Raw genomic sequence first — 17687 nt, forward strand, 5'->3', positions numbered from 1 at the left:
GTAATTGTGACATCTTCTTCTAGAAGATTCCATTGTTGGAGTCTTGATCCTAGCAATTCTGCCTTGTTCTTTGATAAGTCCAAATCACGAATCAGGTCATTTAGTTCTTCCTGTGTTATTCTGTGTGGGGTTGATGATGCACCACAGTGAAAATCTGGATCACTGCATGCTGATGGACCAGGAGAAGAACAGGTCGACTCACCTTTGTCTTCGTCAGATGAATCAAGAGAATATTCTGCTGGAGGTTCTGGAATAGGAAGTCCCTCACCATGTGGAACTGGTCTCAATGCAGACGGAATGTTTGGGTAGACTATTCTCGACTTCTTTCGCTTCGTTATTCCGCCGGAAAGAGGAGGAACCAAGCAGAAGTAACAGTCATTTAGGTGGTTGCTTGGCTCTCTCCACACCATTGGGACTGCAAACGGCATTGATGACCTTTTGCAATTCAACCACTGTGAAAGCTGTGTTGTACATGTAGCACAGCATATATGCGGAGCCCAAGGCTTGTCTTGGTCACCAACCTTGCATCCGAAGTAAAGATGATATGCCTTCTTCACTTGAGAATTGATACTTTTCTTCTGGTTGGCAAATGTCACTTCCCCACAAATATAGCAAAAATTGTCCGTGGTATTAACACACTTTCGAGGCATTACTGTTCTTTATTGTACGTAAATGGATAAAATAATAAGTTTTATGTAACAGTAGCTTGAACTGTCTCGCACAACGTCTAAAATATTTTAAATGCTGAACCTATCTGATTGGGCTTTATATAGTACACTGCTTACGTCGGCTTCAGCAGCCGCCTGGCATTAGTATAATAGGCCTACACATGTATAGTACACTGCTGACGTCAACTTACTTCAGCAGCCGCATGGCATTAGTATTGCATTGCATCAGAAAATGATGCAATCAACTGTGGATGATGTGAGCATGATGGTATTATGCAATGTTACATCATTATTCCGGATGTTGCTGCAGTCCTACTGGAGAAATTTACACAGTGAAACATAGAAAATGAGGTATATGAATATCTTCAAAACGAGAGCCAATACAAATTTTTCACGGTTATATTCGTGTTCGGCACACCAAAATACTACAGATTAGGGCCTTTTCAAGTCAGTAATGATTTCACTGTTGACCAGTGTAATCATTGCCTTCTTATAGTTCTTCATCTAAAGGAATTTCACAATTTGAATTCCTGCAATGCTATGTTTGTAAGGGGCATTTTTAGAGACTGTACAGTATGTTACAACAGATATGCAGGTCCAAACCTTTAATGAATAAGGATAAAATAGTTGTCTTCTGTCGTCTTTATCATTACAGTGGCAATGATCATGTGCTTTGATAATGACTCTTTGATTTTATTGATAGATCTACATGTGATACAAGAAACATTACAAATTAATCTGAAATCTACATGCCACCCATTACACAACCTCATGAAGTGCACTTAGTTGTTGTTGTTGTAGGGTTTAACGCCATTTTTCAGCACACGATAGGCTATACATGGTGGCCAGTATTAATGGTGGAGGAAGAACCCGGGAAAACCACGGAAAGAACCACCAACCCTCGAGAAGCTACTGGCAAGCTTTCTCACATACCCACATTGGCCGAATCCGAGACTTGACAGAGGTGAGATGGCAGTGATCCGTAACGGAGCGCTTTAGACCACTCGGCCACTCGGGGCGACTGAAATGCACTTGGTGAAATGCTTCTAATATGTATATAAAAATGCTTCTAATATGTATATAATCAGTGAAAGCATCTTATTACTCAATTGCAAATTGTTACTTATTAATCGGAGTTGTTCTTAAAATTAACTCCATTGGCAATTTTCCTTTTCTTGCTGCCACTGAAACAGTTGTGTCTTCCTTACTACTTTCAAGACTCGACTATTGTAATTCACTTCTGTCTTATTCATCTCAGTGTCTTCAAAAAGTTCAAAGCACGGTTGCTCAGATCATCCTTGTAGGATGAAGAACTGAGCACGCCTCTCTCCTGCTCTGTAACTTTCACTGGCTACCTGTTTGATCCAGAATCAAACACAAAATCTGTTCACTGTGCTACATTTCATTGACTTGTTCCAGTCCAATATACCTCTCACCTCACCCATGTGTAAAACTCATCTAGAAACTTATGCTCATTTTCCAACACTCGCATTCTTATTGTTCCCACTCTTAGGATGAAGTCATTCTGTTTTCTTCTCCTTACCATGTCCCAGCTATGTGGAACAAATTGCCCATAGATCCTAGACACAAGGACACTGTAATCTCATTCAAGAGTGCTCTTGTACAAGAACATACTTAATAATATTTACTTCCTTGAATATTGTCAGCATGTTTTTTTTTCTTCCTGCAATTTCATGGTGTTTTTTTATTATAATTGTCTTTAATTGTGTCATATGTTTTTATGTGTTATCTAATATTATAAAGCGCTTAGAGCTTCTAAAGATAAGGCACTGTGCCAAGTCCACATTATTTTTATTTATTTATTTATTATTATTATTATTATTATTATTATTATTATTATTATTATTATTATTAATTTATGTGCTTGCCTGATCAGATTAAGTTATTTGGAATTAATGACAGTTAAGGTTTTGTGGTTTCACGTCCTTTCTCTTTCTTTCATTTTTTTAAAAGGGGGTATTCAATCAATTTAGCAGGATTTTGTGCACTCACAAGCCCTGGAGAAGACACAAATGTAATCAAAGTATATAACTATATACAGACCACCTATTCATGTCATTTTATTGTTCTCCCCCACCCCCAGTGGTGACAACTATACTGTTTGGACTCGATATTAGCAGGCTAATATGATGAGACATTGAACATACATTTCTGTAGTGTATGTCAGATGTCAGTATGGTTATGTGTGCATATTTACTGTAATGAAATATGAATTGTTATAAAATGTAATACTAATAAAGTTCAACCAAATTCAATTCATTAGTGATTATTTAATGATCTACACCTTAAATGTCATCAAGAAACTTCCAAATGAAAATTATTGATCGCTGTGGAATTTTACAGTGGTGGCTAGGTACTAAACTGGGTCAAGAAAAGAGCATGTCAGGTCTAGTCATAAAAATATAATATAGTACAAATTGTTTTTAACATGTATAGCTTTCTTTATGACATCCCAGCCCATGACATCCAATCTGGTTTGTACTGGATCACACCTTCAGGTTAACCTCGTCCAAATATGTCCATGTATGTAAACATGGAGGTCTTGCCATATGTCTCTCTTGGAGTGGGGACAATGACCTTCCAATGGAATATGGATGTTTGAGAATCCAAATAAAGTGAATAATTGCCAATGAAAATTACGTGTAATCAGATTCTAAAAAATGTACTGAAATAGTCATTACTGAATACATGCATTAACTGTATGGCTTTACTATAATTGTAATCAGTAAATCAAAACCTTGTTTGTACAGATAAATTTTTATGGTGATAATGATGAGTACAAACCTAATTACATCCCTTCCATATTAAGAATGTCATTTTAAGCATGGCTCTCAATGGACTTTATAACAACGTAGTATACATCTGTTCCTTGCACATGCCGGGTAGTAAGGGTGCTGAAAATGTCATCATAACTAAATCACAGTTAATCATATTTTTTGAAAATGAATCAAGAAACAAAAGTTTACCAATGAGATCGTGAGATAATCTAAACATTTACCAATGAGATCATCATCAAATATCCATAACATTTACCAGTGAGATCAGCATAAAATATCCATAACATTTACCAGTGAGATCATAAAATACCCTCAAAGTCTGAAATTAAGCTGGCCTTTCAAAACAAGTCATCCAGTACAATTGATGTTTTGCACCCGTATTTAATGTGTAGAAAGATAGTGCATATGTTTGCACACAAAAGTAAACTGGCTTTCTTATAGCTCCCCCCCCTTGACAAAGAATAAAAGGGGATCTAATTTTATCCCAGATTGTCTTCCTAATAATTTGTGGGGGACAAAAGATCATTGATAACTCTTCCTATGTACTATATACAATGTAGAAAATCATAGACACCTTTCTGACACTTCTCATTTCTGTCAGATAAGTGGATTGTAATTATTATAAGTTAAGAAAACCATCAACTTGCTAATTTAAATCTAATAATAGTGTGGAAAATATGTATAGATTCATATATGCAGACTGTATTGTGGTCAGAGGGAAGTGGAGAGTTATAATATATACACCAGATCGTCATTAAGTATCCATCGATGTTTGAGATGAAGAAAACAGAAGGGAGGATGAAAATATTTATGGTTATTGTAAATACATCATTGGAACAATGTTTTAAAGGCAACATGAGTCTTTGAACAAAGGTGACCTGTCAGTCATTGGGTTGTTAACTTTCTATATTTGGCCATGGTTTCTGACTTCAGAGAGAGTTGACTTCAGCTACTTTCTAACCATTTATAAAAGAAAAATTGTAATACATGAAGAACAGACAGAAGATTGGTTTGAATAAATCTTTGAATGAAACCCATTTTCACCAGAATTTATATATTGACAGGTTTGGCTGTATTTGAAAATGGAAACAATGATTTGTTTGCAGCAATCAGTTCAAACTAGTAAAACATCTCAGAAAAGATTGTATTTTTTTAGCATGGCAAGTGAGTCCTTGTATTTGGACCTGGCATCACATGACCTCCACTTAGACCAATGACTTGTATGTATAATAAATTGTGGTCAATAGCAAACCACAGGGGAGATAATGCAGTTTAAAAAATAACAGCTTTTTTCATTGCTGCAATAGAGACAAAAAAAGGTTTATTAAACCAAAGCACCTTTTATCATCATTAGATTAATTGAGCTAGTCAGTTGTTATTACATTGTATTGTAGTTTCTAAAAATTTATAAACAATTTCTTTGTTTCCCTAAGATTTGATTTTCAGCAAAGAGTGTTCTTTTCATTCATTATATAGCAGCATTAAAGCCTTAACAAAAAAAAAATGTTTATTAATTTTTCTTTTATATACACTGACAATGTAAACATTCACTTAAGCCAGTTCCCAGAAGGTCACTTGAATTATAAATTCCAGTTATTTCATTTACATGTAATTATTTCCATAAAACACAACGTAAACCATGCTGATTGTGGGATATGTTATGTTCAAGTTATTGACTAACATAACATTTTCTTGGTGTATCTGAACTTGTCAAATATACAGAAGAATGTTGCAAATGTATAACAAAAATTAATTAATGCAGTGGTATCTTTAAGACAGGTGATTTTGAGAGCATGTTTGTACATACTTTGCTTAATGCAAAACTTTGCTTAATGTGTGTTTGATACAGAACTCTCTCACTATAAGGCCCTTCATTATGACACAATTTTGGTTATGAGGCAGGGATGGTCAGTATTTTGAAAATTATCACTTTTGGCGTTGCAGAGGCAGCTACCTTGACATAAGATTTATCTTGTCTTAAATTGTTTGTAAATTAGATATACGTCAGGTAGTGAATTTCTTTTAATTGCAAGATTGACTATTGGCTTATTATAATCAATCAACATTCAGTTTAATTAGTTGGAAATATTTTCAGTAGTTTTTTCACGGACTATGTCATTTTAACATGTTTGGTAATGGTGTGGATGCATGTATCCCGTAGAGTCGAACTGCTTACTGGCATATTTGTAATCCCCAATGTTAATAACATATTGTAGTAAAGAAAAGAAGGCCATATTGACTGGGAGTTATAATTCATATATTTTTTATTTCTAGAAAGATTTAATCCAAATAATATGTACATTTTGAAGAAAAAAAACAATACCATTAATCATGTATATTGATTATGGAAAGTCATAATTGAAGGCTTGTTTATTTTACTTTTCAAAGCAGTCTTGAATTTTTTTGATTAATCATCATAACTCTATATCGGTGATACATGACTGCATATGGTGCCAATGAAACACAACATTCTGCACAGTCTTTTAATATCTTCTCATTAGCACGAAATAAAGCAGTAGTGGAGTACAAAGGTATACCAGCCCCAGGGGGTGGGAGGACTCCACTTCTCTTTGCAAAAGATGCTGTCATTGACATCCTGAACAATTCAGACAAAGATTGGTGGAAGGTAAGTGTCGTAGGACTGCACAAAGGAGATTTACAAAGACAGACTAGGTGTTAGATTTCACAGTGTGTGATAGGTCCACACTTGTTTTTATGACCCCTCTATAGTACAAGTCACATGGGTCATGTATGTGCATTTACTCATTTTAAATTAAATATAAATTGTTCTTGTAAAATTTGACATGAATTTTCTTTAACCAAAGTCTATTCCATCCTGATTATTGAATGCTCTGCATCATAACTGTCACCAACAAACTTTCAGACAAAAATTATCTATTTCTATATACTTTTACAATGGAGGCCATGTATTAAATTTTGGTCAGTATATGAACGTGTTTAGTGGAATCATCGTAATCAAGGGTAGTACAAATTTGTTGATCAGTATGCACATCACACGATATTCAATCCAGATTGTACTGAATCACACCTGTAGGTTCATTTTGTCCAAAAATGTCTACATACTTTAACATTTTTGATTTTGCCATATGCATGGTTAATTTTGTCCAAAAATGTCTGTGTACTTTAACATTGATTTTGCCATATGCACCTCAGTGTGTCTAAATAATGACCTTCCAAAGGAATATGGATGTATACAAATCCAAATGAAGTGAATACTTGCCACTTAAAGGTATGTAGAATCAAATTCTAAATAATGACACCCATTACTGAAATAGTTGGTGTTGAATGCCTACATGACCCGTGTGACTTGGACTATAGCATAGACCTTTATCCCATCCCAGAACTAAAACTCTTCTGAACAGTCAGAAAGCTGCATAAATTAAGAATACATTTCTTATCCATGATCTTTTTTGTTTTGCTGTGGGTAGTTGGGGAGGCTCCATGCAGAGAAGGACAGAGGGGAGATATGTTGCAAAAACCAAACTATGCACATTGACTTGAACTATTCAGGTGGTTAAGTGCCAGGGATAGGTGCTTGTGCATTTGCATTGTTTAAAAGAAGTAGAAACAAGCTGAAAATTGATGTAGAAGTATTACATATATGTAACTGTCTACTGATAAATTTCTAGAGAAAGCCTGATTGATGGAATATTCTACAGAGTGGACATTTTTTTTTACCTAAGCATTATGAATTATGTTTTAGTTATGCTTATCATAAACACTCATTTTTAGCTCTAGTAGTTACACACCAGAAGGGCTTGTACCATGGTCTGTTGTCCATCATCTTTTGTCAATCCATCCATTAGAACAAATTTGTTAAAAATACCTATAAACTACTCAGGATTGCTATATAGAAACATTCATTATATGATCTGTTTGGTCCTAAATAACACTGGTGCCATGTAGATATACAATAATGATTGTCACGATGGCCATCTTCAGAATCTTCTTATTGCTACTCTGAGATAGATCATTTGACAATGTATGGGTTTTCAGTACAAGACTTTTTATCGTGTTTAGTTGATCCTGCATTAAAATTGGGCTGATCTGATAACCAATGTGGCACTTGTGGCAGCCATGCTGAGATCTTGTTTTTGCTTCTCCTCAATGGAAACTCAGATTGACCTGAGCTTTTCACCAGAAGACTTTTTATTATGTCCAGTTAGTTCTAAGGTGGCGCTATACAGTTTCGAATTTGCATAGGGTTAGGATTTTAAAGAAAAAGAATGTCCCCAGCTTTCCTCACTGGTTATACTGGCTATTTAAAAAAGACCTTGTATATCTTAGGTATAATCCAAAGAACCTTTAATTCCCTTTATTTTGGTGTATGATTGATGGGTGTACTATGGGTTATAGAGTATATAGCTTGGCCTTACTTCAAATGTGCACCTTTCAAAAAAGTGCTAGCTCTACTTGGTCATTTTCACTTCCTGAACTTCAGAGGTAAATTGTATAAAAAAGAGCCGATAACTTTTTTTACATTTTATATATTTGGTAATTCATTCATTGCACTTTCAGAAGCTGGTATTGTCTAGTCTGGCAAAATTCATTTTCCATATTTTACTAGCTGCTATGTATAGTGTACTTTAGACTAATTCAGACTGATTTTTTTAACACAAGGGAGCAGTCATTTTAGTTAGCAGTGTGCTTAAATCATGTAAAAGTTCCAAAAGTACAATATCCAAAAGAAATATCATCCACATTACATTAATGTAGCATAGAGGTATGCAAACATTCTCTCCACTGTGCATGTTTTAAATGCGAACTACTTCACCTTACATACGTCACTCTCTCAAAAGTACATATTATCTGGTGAGCGCCACCTAAAGGAAAAGGGTGCCAATCGGATGTCCAATATGGCTACCATGGCAGCCATCTTGAAAATTTTGTGACTGCTCCTCCTGTAACATGGCATCTACACTGAAAGACAGATGATGTTGTTGGTTCTAAATGGAGCCAGTCTGAGACCCAATATGGGTACTATAGCTGCCGTCTTGAAAATATTGCTGTTGCTTCATATCCTGAATGAAAATTAATATTGCTGTGGGGTTTTCACAAGAATACATCTTGCGATGTCTAACTTGGTCCTAAATGAAAATAGTGTCGCTCATTCATTATGGCTGCCAAAGTGACCATCTCAAAAATCTTATCACTACTTCCCTTATGAATGGTTGTATCAAAATTGGATTTTGCTGAATGACATGGGATGATATTTAGTTGGTCCTAAATAAAATGATGCTGATCAGACATCCAGTATAGCTGCCATATTTGCCATCTTGAAGAATCACCACTTCTGAATAAATGTTCATATCATAATGGTGTTTTTGGTGAAAGACTTCTTGTGATGTTCATCGTAAATGAAAATGGTGGCAATCTTTTATTCTGTATGGTCACCATGGCAGCGTTCTTGAAAATCTTGTTATTGTTCACCAAAACGGAAAGTCATATCAGCATGGGGTTCCCACCAGAAGACTTCTTGTCTTGTTGGTCCTCAGTCAGTGATGTCTTGTTGGTCCCAGACCAAAAACAACACAATCTGACATCCACAGCAGCTAATTTGAAACTCTTGTTAATGCTGAAGAATATCGGATATGATTTCAACAGTAGACTGTAAAAAGAAGAAATGGTCTTATCTTGAATTCTTGGAAAAAAAATTTCAGCCAGAAGAATTAGCAATGGTAATTATGCATATGAATATATTACAGGGTCGATTACGGAATGAAGAAGGCTGGTTCCCTGCTCATTTAGTTACAGAACATGATGCAAGAGTAAGTCTTATATTAAGTTTTTATTTATGTATTAGAGCCCTATCTGTCAATTCATTCACACTTCTTGTAATTGCCATAGTTCTGCAACCATTACACATAAATGGATGCCATTTGGTAGGTCAGTTGTCTGTTACATTTAGTAGTGCCTATTAAAGGTTTCACCATTTCAGATTCAAATTTATTGCTCTGCTTTTATCAATTTTATATCTCTGCAACGTCACATCTTTTTAATCAGCATAACTCATAAACCTAGATACACTATTTATGGGTTTTGTCTCATCAGCTTCATTTTGGATCGAGTTACAACCCTTGACAATTAACTTTGTATCTTTACATGGAATTTTGCTTATAATAAGCATAGTCATTCAGGATATTATGATGCAATTTGGTATGAACATTGTCTAATAGACTTGCATGTGCCTTTAAGGGTTTTGACTCTTATATGCCAGTTTGTGTAGAGTCGTGTCCCTTGTCAGGCAAATTATTGTCTCCACATGGAAACTTGAGTGTTGTTTGCAATCAGTATAACTCAGAAACCATTTAACATGGTATGATGGAATTTAGAAAGAACATTGTCTGTCAGACCAAGATGTGCATTTGATGGGTTATGTTGCCCCTTTTTGACATGTTTTGGACCCTTTTGTGACTTTGTCATTCTTTCTGGTTTTAATAGATATTCCAATTTGTGTCTTGATCCAGTTATTATAAAGTGATATACATTGCAGGTTTATTTATGCCTTTTACTTGATATTTTAATATTATATTCCTGTGATAAACTGTCCAGCTAAAAACAGTTAAAAAAATGCTCTGTCATGTTTATCAGAGGTCACTCATTTGGTTTATTGATTACTTTTCAATTGCAAAACTTTGCCAAAGTATCAAAGATTGTGAATCTTCCTGTAAACTGCATTTAATGTCAGCCAGTCAGAAAGGCCAGAGACTGTAATTAGTGGATGAAGAGCAGAAAGAATGATATGGCGTGGTGTGACCAATTAACAAAATTCATCAATAAAGATATCATTGAAACAAATGACCGGATGGAATGGCTGTAGCCACCCTGACCCTTTTACCACATTTAGATGGCACTCTTTAATATATTCCAAGCAGTTGCTCTTATATGGGCATGTTTTGTGTGACATTATTTGACCAATGGTAGATGCGAACTTTTCATTATAGGATAAGTAAATAGTTTTCCATATTAAATTTGAAGTGAAATGATCCACATTCTTCTGTCTACATTATTCAGTATTTTATGAGACATAATTTGAAGTTTTGTTAACATTTCTTTGCAGGTGATGCATTCAGATTTCAGAGTTTGTATTTTTGAAAATAATTCTGATTTGGCAATTTTACTTGTATTATGTTAGTAATAACTTGCTATTGTGAAATGTTTTAACTTTGTTTCTCTCTTTTTAGACTACAAATGATTGTAATGGAAATTTAACTTCTATTTAAAAAGAGTGGATTAATTTTGCAGTAATATTTGTTCTTATGGCAAACGTCCCCAAATAAAATTAAAAAAAATAAAAGGTTGCTTTGATAAACCCAAAAGACCTACAGAATTTACATTTTCATTACAAAAACCACTTTGTAATATCATTCCTCAGTACAAGGTACTTTTCTATATAACACGGTCCATAATATAATAAGGTTGTATTGTGTTGGCAATTTTACTTGTATTATGTTAGTAATAATATAATAAAGTACTTGTACTTCTGTATAACACAGGCCATAATATTATACGGTTCTGTATAACATGGTCCATATTATAATACAGTACTTCTGTATAACATGGTTTGTAATATGCTATGGTGCTTCTGTATAACATGGTCCATAATTTATGTTGCTTCTGCATATTACGGTCAGTAAAACAATATACTGCTTCTTTATAACATGGTCCAAAATATATATTACTTGTGAATAAAATGGTCCAAAATAGAATATAATGTTCCTGTATAATACAATCCATATTACATTAAATAACTTTTGTATAACATGTTATGTATCTCATAGTGTAGGGAGATTTTGAAATTGACATTTATTTCACTGTATAATAGCATAGCTTTGATTTTACTAAACATACAATATAAAAATATTGTTTTGCACAAAGCATACCAATTATTATAAAGCCCATACTAATTATTACAGAACCTATGTCAGTTGTTGCAAAACCTTAAGTCCTTGTCAATAATTACAAAGCCCATACCAATAATTACAAATTCCATATTAATTATAGCAAAATCCTTATCAATTGATAGTGTGCCCATTTCAGTTATTACATAGTCAGTGAAAGTAGCATAGAGGTATGCCAACATTCTCTGAATTGAACATGTTGCAAGTGCAAACAGCTTCACTTTACATATGTCACTCTGTTATAAGTACATAATAAATGGTGAGTTCTCCTATATTATGCATAGCTCCCACCCACCCACCCATATGGGAGATAAAAAAAATATGGGGGATGGGTTGGTGTTGAAACACAATGATATAATGATAACTTATGTGATACTTTTTTGTTGTTACATGAATAGACCAGTCAAAATAGCATTTTCAATGTATTACTGTAATTTATTTTTATTTCCTCTTTTGGAGCCAAGGGATCAGCAGGCAAAGGATCAGGAAATTCCTCTGTTGACCAGAGATTGTTTAAAAAATGCTGGAAAAAGAATTAAAAAATTGATGTATTAGCATATACTATAGGTGTAGACCCAGGTTCAATAGTTAAGGCATTGTTCCTGTGTCAGAAATGGTAGTGGTTGTATTTGAACCATTGGGTCGGGTATGATAGTGTGTCCTTGAGTAAGACACTTTATTGTACTCGCCTTGGTATAATGCGATCTTGAAAGTGTAAATATGCTGCAAAACACCAAAACTGACCATACTGGACAGGTCAAGGCCTGCTCTGTCATTCCAGGATTAAGTCAGAATTCCACTTTGCATATTTGTAAAATTTTACATGAAAAATTCACTTTTACAAGATTTCAGATCACACCAAAAATCTATGTTCCTGGACAGTTTGTTGTTGATCCCAATCAAAGAACAACTTTTCCAGACATGAAAAGATTTTTCTGAATTTTTTTTTTTTAAATGGACTTACTGGCTTCAGCATCTTTTAATTTATTCCATGGATTTACCTTCTACCTAACATTGAGAAACATTGATAGTGTCACACAATAACACAGTTTATTGTTATGACCTGCCAAGAGTGTGGCACATGAGTGCTACTCTTGTCTAGCCATCATCCAGGGCTCTGGTTATCATGCCAGTCATGCAACCAAAAGGGTTCAGGTTTGAATCCTACTATCAGATCAACCTGAGTCTGCTACTGTGTTGTGTCCCTGGGCAAGGTACTTTGCTAAAATTGCTTGAGGACTAAATAATCTGCTTGGGTTGTATCACAAAACACATCAATCATTGAATTTGCCCCAACTTAGTTAAGTACTATGTGTAGGTCACTTTCTCTGGCATTGTGGCAAGACATTTTGTGTTTCATGACCACATTTCATGTGAGTTTTCCATCTGACCATATGTTTGTATCAGTTGTGAGGTTTAATGGCAGAATTTTTTTAAAACAGCGAAACAGAGCTTCCTATGAAACCACCCAAATTACGATGTCAGGAAAAATTCGTCTTAATGGCAGTGATAATCCAATGGTGAATGGTGTTCCTTCCAGCAGAACCATTGATCTTTCCACTTACCCCTGGTAGGTCAGCAGTCTGGTTGTCATGGGAGCTATCATGTGACATTTGTCATGGAAACGTGTGTGACTAATGTTGTCATTGATGTTTTATTGTTGGTATTTTTTGTGCATCTTGAACTGTTGCATTTTAACTTCGTTGTTTCATGTGTCATGTTTAAATGCTGCCTTTTTCTTTTTGTGTATCTTGCAGTTGTAATATTGATTCTGTTTAGCATATTTAGCCACCTTTAACGTGCACCCGACTGCATAGTGCATTGACCCACATCGCTTAATTCACAGGTATCTTACACAGTAGATATATGGTAAATTAGAACAAATAACATGGAATTGGAACTGCCTGTGCATACTACAGCAGTAAATCTGACTTTTTTACATTTGCAGTTGGATGCATTTTCGTACACTAATGTAGAAGTGAACATAGCTGGGAAATATGCACTTGTTATCTTTGGCAAACCTTTATTTTGTCTCCTGTATAATACCATCAGAAGATGTTTAACAGAGGAGTCGGATGGAACTTCTTCCATATTGCATGCACGATGTGCTTTGTAACTTTATGCATGATGCATATATTCATTGTTGTTATCTTTCAGGTTTCTCAACACATTACAGACAGTCTTTATGGTATTAAATCACCACAGTCAGTCACAGATTTAAAAGGGGTACAGTCAAAATAGTACACTTTCACCAACAAATGGTCAGTTTAGCAAAATTAACCACCCTGTCTTCAAAAACAAACCCCTGAAGCAAATATTAAAGATTTGCCACACTCAGCATTATTTTGATTTTTTTTAAGTTGTCTTCTACAGCCATTAAGGATTTAGTTTCATTGTAGCATGAGAATTGCTAAATAATTACTTACGATCTTCTTGTGACTGTCACCAGATTCTTTGTCATTTATATATTGTATTTTCTCTTTATTAAATTTAGTTAGCATTTTTAAAACAAATTCTCATATTTTTACATCCCAACTTTATGCTAAATGTAATTTTTTTTATGGATTCACCTAAATACATGCAGCTTTCCTTGGGACCAATTAATGAGTTGGCAATTTTTTTAAAAAATACGAAGTTGATGCTCATTGCCATGGAAACATTACATTTATATTGCAGTATAATGTTAGGAAAAATGAAAACTGCAGTGAAACACTATGATAAACTTGTATTGTATTGCCTTTGATTTAACTCCATGTTACATGACATTTAGGTAAAGATTTATGTGAAGCTTTAGTTAAATTTATGACAATTTGTTTCTGTTGTACTGTATCAATGCATTTTCCACAGCTTCGCTTTAATTTGGCTTGTACCATTTGCATTCAGATTTGGCATTGTGAAAATTTTTCAGAAATTAAGAGTCACTCCTGCGTATTTAAATATTTCAACTGGGAAGAGAAATAATTGATATGCAGTGGTTTTCATTATGTCAGCTGGGATGAGATACTATGGATACCCTGGTTTTCATTATGTCAACTGGATGAGAAAGAATGGATACTCTGTGTGGTTTTCATTATGTTGTCTGGGATGAGAAAGAATGGAAACTCTATGGTTTTCATTATGTCAGCTGGGATTAAAAATAATGGATACTTTGGTTTTCATTATGTCAACTGCAGTGAGGCAGAATGGATACTCTTTGTTTTTGATTAAATATTTTGGTATATCAGCAGTGTGAGGAGCAGTAGATGGAAAATAGGGTGACGATGTTTTTGAAATTTTACTTCTGCTGTTCGTCTTAGCATGGGTTTTTAGTGAAAGACTTTTATAATGTCTAGCTGGTCCTAAATGAAAATGTTCCCGATCTAATGTCCAATATAGGTTCCATGGCAGCCATCTAAAAATCACAGCTGTACTTGAGCAGAAAGTCATTGTTGTGGGGTTTTCACCAGAAGACATTTTATGATGTCCAGTTGGTCTTGATTGAAAATGGTACCAATCTGATGTCCAGAATGGCCACCAAATCAGCCATCTTGAAAATCTTGTTCTTGCTACTCCAGAATGGAAAGCCATTTCTTGAAAATAGTGATATCTCTACTCTCCAAATGGATGGCTATATCAGTATGGGGGTTTTCAACAATAGACTTGTGATAACCTTGTTTGTCCTAAATCAAAATGGTGTCAGTCATACATCCATTATGGCTGGTTTGACAGCTGTTAAATTCTTGTCACTGCTTCCTCCGAATGGATGATCATTATTACATGTGATTTCACCCAAGATTTTTAATGATGTCCATTTTGTCCTAAATGAAAATGGCGCCAAGTTGACATCCAATATGTGTACCACAGCAGCTAATTTGAAATTCTTGTTATTGCTGAAGAATATCAGAGATGGTTTCAGCACTAGACTGTTGAAAGGAAGAAACATTCTGACCATTTTGCCAAGTAGAGTGTCAGTCATTTCAAGGGACTTTTGTCAGAATAGAGCAGGAATCCCGTGATTGAATCATGCATCCCATAATTGACTATTGGGATTGCTGTTAGAGATTGACTTCTCGTTTTGTGTTCCAAAACATATTGAGAATAGGGATTTTAATTGCCATACCAACTAATTGTAAACAGTATTAATTCATTAGATATTTCTTTTTCAGTGCACCACTCTTGTTACGTTATTCATCTTTTGTGCAACAGCTTGATGTTTATTTCTTTCTGCATGATCTGCTCTATTTAATTTTTGTTATTAGCTTGAGAGGAAAGCATCCTATGTTCCAGTTCACCCACAAGCCAATAAAACCAGGTCAAGTGTCTCAGTGAACGGTGGGTCAAATGTTAAAACTGTGAAACCAAATGTGGGTTCACCACAGGAGAATATACCTGATGTCATTAAACACAATTGGTATGTACTTTTATTGAATAGGAACGTAGCAAAAACTTTTCCGAACCATTGCACCAGCTTTTCTTTTTTTTTTTCTCAGCTTATTCTGCACAAGAGTGTTATTTTCCTATGGATTGTTTATGCTACATATTCAGTTTTCTTCATCCATTTCTTTCCTTTAATGGCCAGCTAAGCAGAAAACCTTCATTCCTACAGTGGAAAACATTTCCACCATGGAAAAAAGCAGGTCAGAATCAGCTGCAAATGGGAGCTAGAAAAATGTCAGATTTCTTCAGCTTACTTTGGACAGCATTTTTAGTTTTTCATTTATGTTATTATTTTTATTTTACTTCCCAGCTAAGCAGAAAGCCTTCTTACCTACAGTGGGAAATAAAAAGTCCTGGTACACCAAAACCCAAGCCAAACGTTGCTGTTAATGGGGGTCCCCAACCATGTGTTCCGAAAAAAATCAGTTATGTTAATGTCCCCACTTCAGATGATAGTTCAGACGATTTCGGTCAACGTGATTGGTACGTATATAAATCAGCCGTGTCATTTCCACAGTCCTTTATAAAACTCTCTGACCTATATTCTCACCTTTTCCTTGCACTACTAACTCTGTTATGATATCTTTAATTAGTTGGGTTCCCTTTATTTTAACCCTGTGTAAATTTACAGATTAATAGCTATCACATAACTAAAAGAATATTTTTAACATCTTTGAAGCTGTTGATTTTAAGTTTCATTGATATTGAAAGAGGAGGGCTTCTATGTCCATCTGATCATGTCCTGTCCATCAAGACTCATTTCCACTTGAATAACTTTTGAAGGACATTATCGGATTGAAACTAAATTTGTTACTAGTCTATGTTGAGAAGACAGAAGTCAATTTTTCTCATCATTTCCAAACAAAATTTTATGGAGTTGTGCTCCCAATTTGATTTTGAAATTTGTTCTGCAAAATGATAAGAATTTTCATTTTGTACATCATTGAAGTCGAATTTAATATGAAGCCCTACATTATGAAAACCTAGGTAAGTTCAGTTTTCTAGTTTAAGCAAAAGTGAATTCTGTCAAGATGCTGAAGTAAATGCCTGTTTTTTTGCATTCTGGCTTTTACAGAATTCATGATTTTCTTTTCAAAAGTAACACACATGCTTCCTTAATACTTTTTGGTATATACTCCAGTCCTTCTTAATTCATGCCCAAATAATTATGAACCTGTTTATAATGCAGTAAGACCTGTTGATGCCATTGAAATACATAATTAGAGATAAATAAACAGTAATAAAGTCAGCCTTGTTCTAAACTATAATCATATATATATATATATATATATATATATATATATATATATATATATATATATATATCAGAATAGCTTTTGATTTTAGTGAGATGTGTAAGCAAATTATAGTAATTAGTATAGTTTGTACTGACATGAGGGTTTTTAATGTTGTGTCTGATAAATGCTGCATGGAGAATATTGCAAGATAAATAGTGACACAAGCTAATAGATTTTCTTGAGTCGATTATATTTCATGAACAGTGATGGCATTACAGTAACATGAAGGCATGGAGACATCTTAAATTCATTTTAAAGTCGCAAACTGTCAACATCGCTCAGGTTTTTTTCTTTGACAAATCTGTGAATTATTCTTCAGAATTGGCAATGATATATTGAGGTTCTAATAAAACTTTTGGGGGCAAAGTTGAATTTTTTTCTTCTTGTTTCCTTGATCTTCATATAGTCTTCTGGGACTGTGCAGCTGCCTCTTTCTAACTGTGGTGATCAGTACAAACGACACGGAGTTATGTTTAGTCATTGTCACGTGCAGTTGACAGAGAAGTGGATGCTTGCATTTAAAATTGTTATCTTGAAGAATTTACCAGTTCAGACATATCATTGGGTTTGAATTTGGCAGTATAT

At 34.5% G+C, this 17687-nt stretch overlaps 1 protein-coding gene across 13 annotated transcripts in view; it reads left to right on the forward strand.

Annotated features, from left to right (window-relative positions):
- The window catches only part of LOC149778535 (proto-oncogene vav-like), a 220624-nt gene that overhangs the window by 154571 nt on the left and 48366 nt on the right, over positions 1–17687 (forward strand). For 9 of the 13 annotated variants that reach the window (XM_089939418.1, XM_089939430.1, XM_089939419.1 and 6 more), the window contains 4 exons: positions 5968–6092; positions 9193–9255; positions 10548–10568; positions 16115–16287. In XM_089939418.1, the coding sequence (XP_089795544.1) occupies positions 5968–6092; positions 9193–9255; positions 10548–10568; positions 16115–16287 (382 nt within the window). Of the gene's footprint in view, positions 1–5967; positions 6093–9192; positions 9256–10547; positions 10569–12830; positions 12959–15626; positions 15779–16114; positions 16288–17687 lie in introns of all 13 variants that reach the window. The other 4 variants (XM_089939423.1, XM_089939427.1, XM_089939426.1 and 1 more) reach the window with 4 other exon arrangements.

This window comes from Sinohyriopsis cumingii, chromosome 17, assembly GCF_028554795.1.
Source record: "Sinohyriopsis cumingii isolate HCF-2022 chromosome 17, ASM2855479v2, whole genome shotgun sequence".
Taxonomy (NCBI): Eukaryota; Metazoa; Mollusca; class Bivalvia; order Unionida; family Unionidae; genus Sinohyriopsis; species Sinohyriopsis cumingii.